The sequence below is a fragment of the Gossypium arboreum genome, chromosome 3 (genome assembly GCF_025698485.1).
Source record: "Gossypium arboreum isolate Shixiya-1 chromosome 3, ASM2569848v2, whole genome shotgun sequence".
Lineage (NCBI taxonomy): Eukaryota > Viridiplantae > Streptophyta > Magnoliopsida > Malvales > Malvaceae > Gossypium > Gossypium arboreum.
The window spans coordinates 40,524,824-40,526,977 of NC_069072.1; the positions used below are offsets into that span (position 1 = coordinate 40,524,824).

Consider the following 2,154-nt stretch of genomic DNA (forward strand, 5'->3'; position numbering starts at 1 on the left):
ATAAAATCGACAACATTGTTACAAGATCGGTTTGACCAAATTAATTTTTCCGATTTAAAATTGTTCAAAGCAACTTTACAGGCCTTGATTCTAGCTTCGATAATAGTAATGTCTGTACTACATCTGTTGATAATGTTAACAAGGCCCGCGTGGTCAGTTTCAAACAGTGCATCATCATTAATGTTGAGTTGACCCACCAGCTCAATGCTTCTCTCAAACGCAATACATTCCGCCTCCTGTACCGACATTTTTGTGTCAATGAAACCCCCACCTCCCCCAAGCACAAAACCTTCATCGTCTCGAATGATAACTGTAGTGTCAAAATTTATTTTAACAAAGCCTCTAGGAGGTTTTTGTCATTTCTTAATAACTTCGTTTTGGGAAAACATAGGGGCATTCAACAAATTATAGATTCGAAACTCTTCGCCAAGGTTGCTAGCCCTATCCTCAACAGCCTGTGCTTTGTCTTTTTTATCTTTAAAGATGAAATTGTTCCTGCTATTCCAGTAGTTCCATAAAGTGGTTATCAAATCGGCCATAGCTCTTTTGTCCAGGATTCTCATCATATTCTCAAGCCAATCTACACATCTATCGTATTGCTTCATCATTACACTCATATCCCACCCACCTATGGACAGAACTTCACGAGAAATGGGACAGCCTCTAAAAGCATGCAAGAGGGTTTCATTCGTGGCTCCACATCTAGGGCAACCTTGGTTAAAGCCATTTCTGATGGAAGAAATTTTGACATTCATGGGAAGAAGCTCGTGATCAACTCTCCAAGCAAACACCCTAATTTTAGGCAGAATATCAAGCTTCTAAATAGACTTCTAGTAGAACCTATGCGGATTGAACCCCATCTCTTTTAGGAGAAGCTAAGAGGAGGTCGATTTTGATATGAAACAACAATGGGGGTTGTGAAATCACACAATTTTGTATCTCTGGCCCTTACCCCCGATGGATAAATTACAAATTCTATCACCTCAATTTTTCCCGTACATCAAATAAACTTTATCTATATCCCATTTTCTTTCATTCTCCACCCAAAGATCTGTAACATTGTTGAATTTAGGGTTAATCATATTAGAATCAAGATTGCCACCATTTAAGTCTTCCATACCCCAGTTATCAACCCTAATATTAATATAATTACCATTGCCAATTTGCCAGCCGAACCCATTTTTCAACTTCTCTGCAACACCTGCTATACTCGACCAAGTGAACGAAGCTTTATCCTTATGTTTGGCTTTAAAAAAATTACCATCAGGGAAGTACTTGGATGACGGAACTTTAAAACAAAGGGAGTCTTTGTTGTTGATGAGTCTCTAGACTTGACGACCTAAGAGCGCAATGTTTAAAAGTTGTATATCACGAATACCAATACCCCTCATCCCTTTTGGCTGACACAAATTCTTCCAAGGGAGCATCGACCAGTATTTTCCTCTATCCTTTCCAGACCACCAAGTTCTTCTTAACTTATAATGAAGATCCTCGATCACACCCTTAAGAGCCAAGAATATAGACAACGCGTATGTTGGGATAGATTGTAACATTGCCTTAATAAAAACCTCTTTGCCTCTATATGAAAGTAATCTTTTAGTCCAGCAGTTAATCCTGTAAGAAAATCTATTAGTAACCTCAATAAAAAAGAGGACTATATTTGTTTGCTGAAAAAGTCCCTTCATGGCTTGAAACAGTCAACAAGGCAGTGGTACAAGAGGTTTGATTCTTTTATAACTACTTATTATTTCAAAAGAAGTAGATTTGATAGTTGTGTTTATTTTGAGAAAACATAGTGATGGTTCTTTTATGTATCTACTCCTCTATGTTATGATATGCTGATAGTAGTGAAAGATAAATAAGAGATAAGAAAGGTCAAATGCCAACTTAGTGAAGAATTTGAGATGAAGGATTTGGGAGTAGCAAAGAAAATACTTGGTATGGAGATTTCTAGAGATAGAAAATCAAGTAAATTGTACCTAAGTCAGAGATAGTACATTGAGAAAGTTATTTGCAGGTTAATATGCAGAGTGTTAAGCCTGTTAGTACTCCTTTAGTAGCTCATTTTAGACTTTCATCGGCTTTGTCTCTAGAATCAGATGATGAGATTGACTACACGTCAAATGTTTCATATTCTAGTGCAGTGGGATCTCC

The 2,154-nt window shown here is 37.3% G+C and overlaps 1 protein-coding gene across 1 annotated transcript; it reads right to left on the bottom strand.

Moving 5' to 3' along the window:
• Positions 1-356: 356 nt before the first annotated feature.
• LOC108477676 (uncharacterized) lies at positions 357-1,553 on the bottom strand. The gene is made up of 3 exons (XM_017780190.1): positions 1,379-1,553; positions 1,000-1,288; positions 357-792 (listed from the first exon to the last, which is right to left on the bottom strand). Exons 1-3 carry the CDS (start codon positions 1,551-1,553, stop codon positions 357-359), a joined length of 900 nt encoding a protein of 299 aa, XP_017635679.1.
• Between the last annotated feature and the right edge of the window lie 601 nt (positions 1,554-2,154).

Coding starts and splice junctions, on each gene's coding strand:
- LOC108477676 (XM_017780190.1), bottom strand. CDS start 1,553: ATGTTACAATCTATCCCAACATACGCGTTGTCTATATTCTTGGCTCTT. Junction 1,289..1,378: donor AAAAGGGATGAGGGGTATTG/GTATTCGTGATA, acceptor TTTGTTTTAAAG/TTCCGTCATCCAAGTACTTC. Junction 793..999: donor ATAGATAAAGTTTATTTGAT/GTACGGGAAAAA, acceptor GCCTAAAATTAG/GGTGTTTGCTTGGAGAGTTG.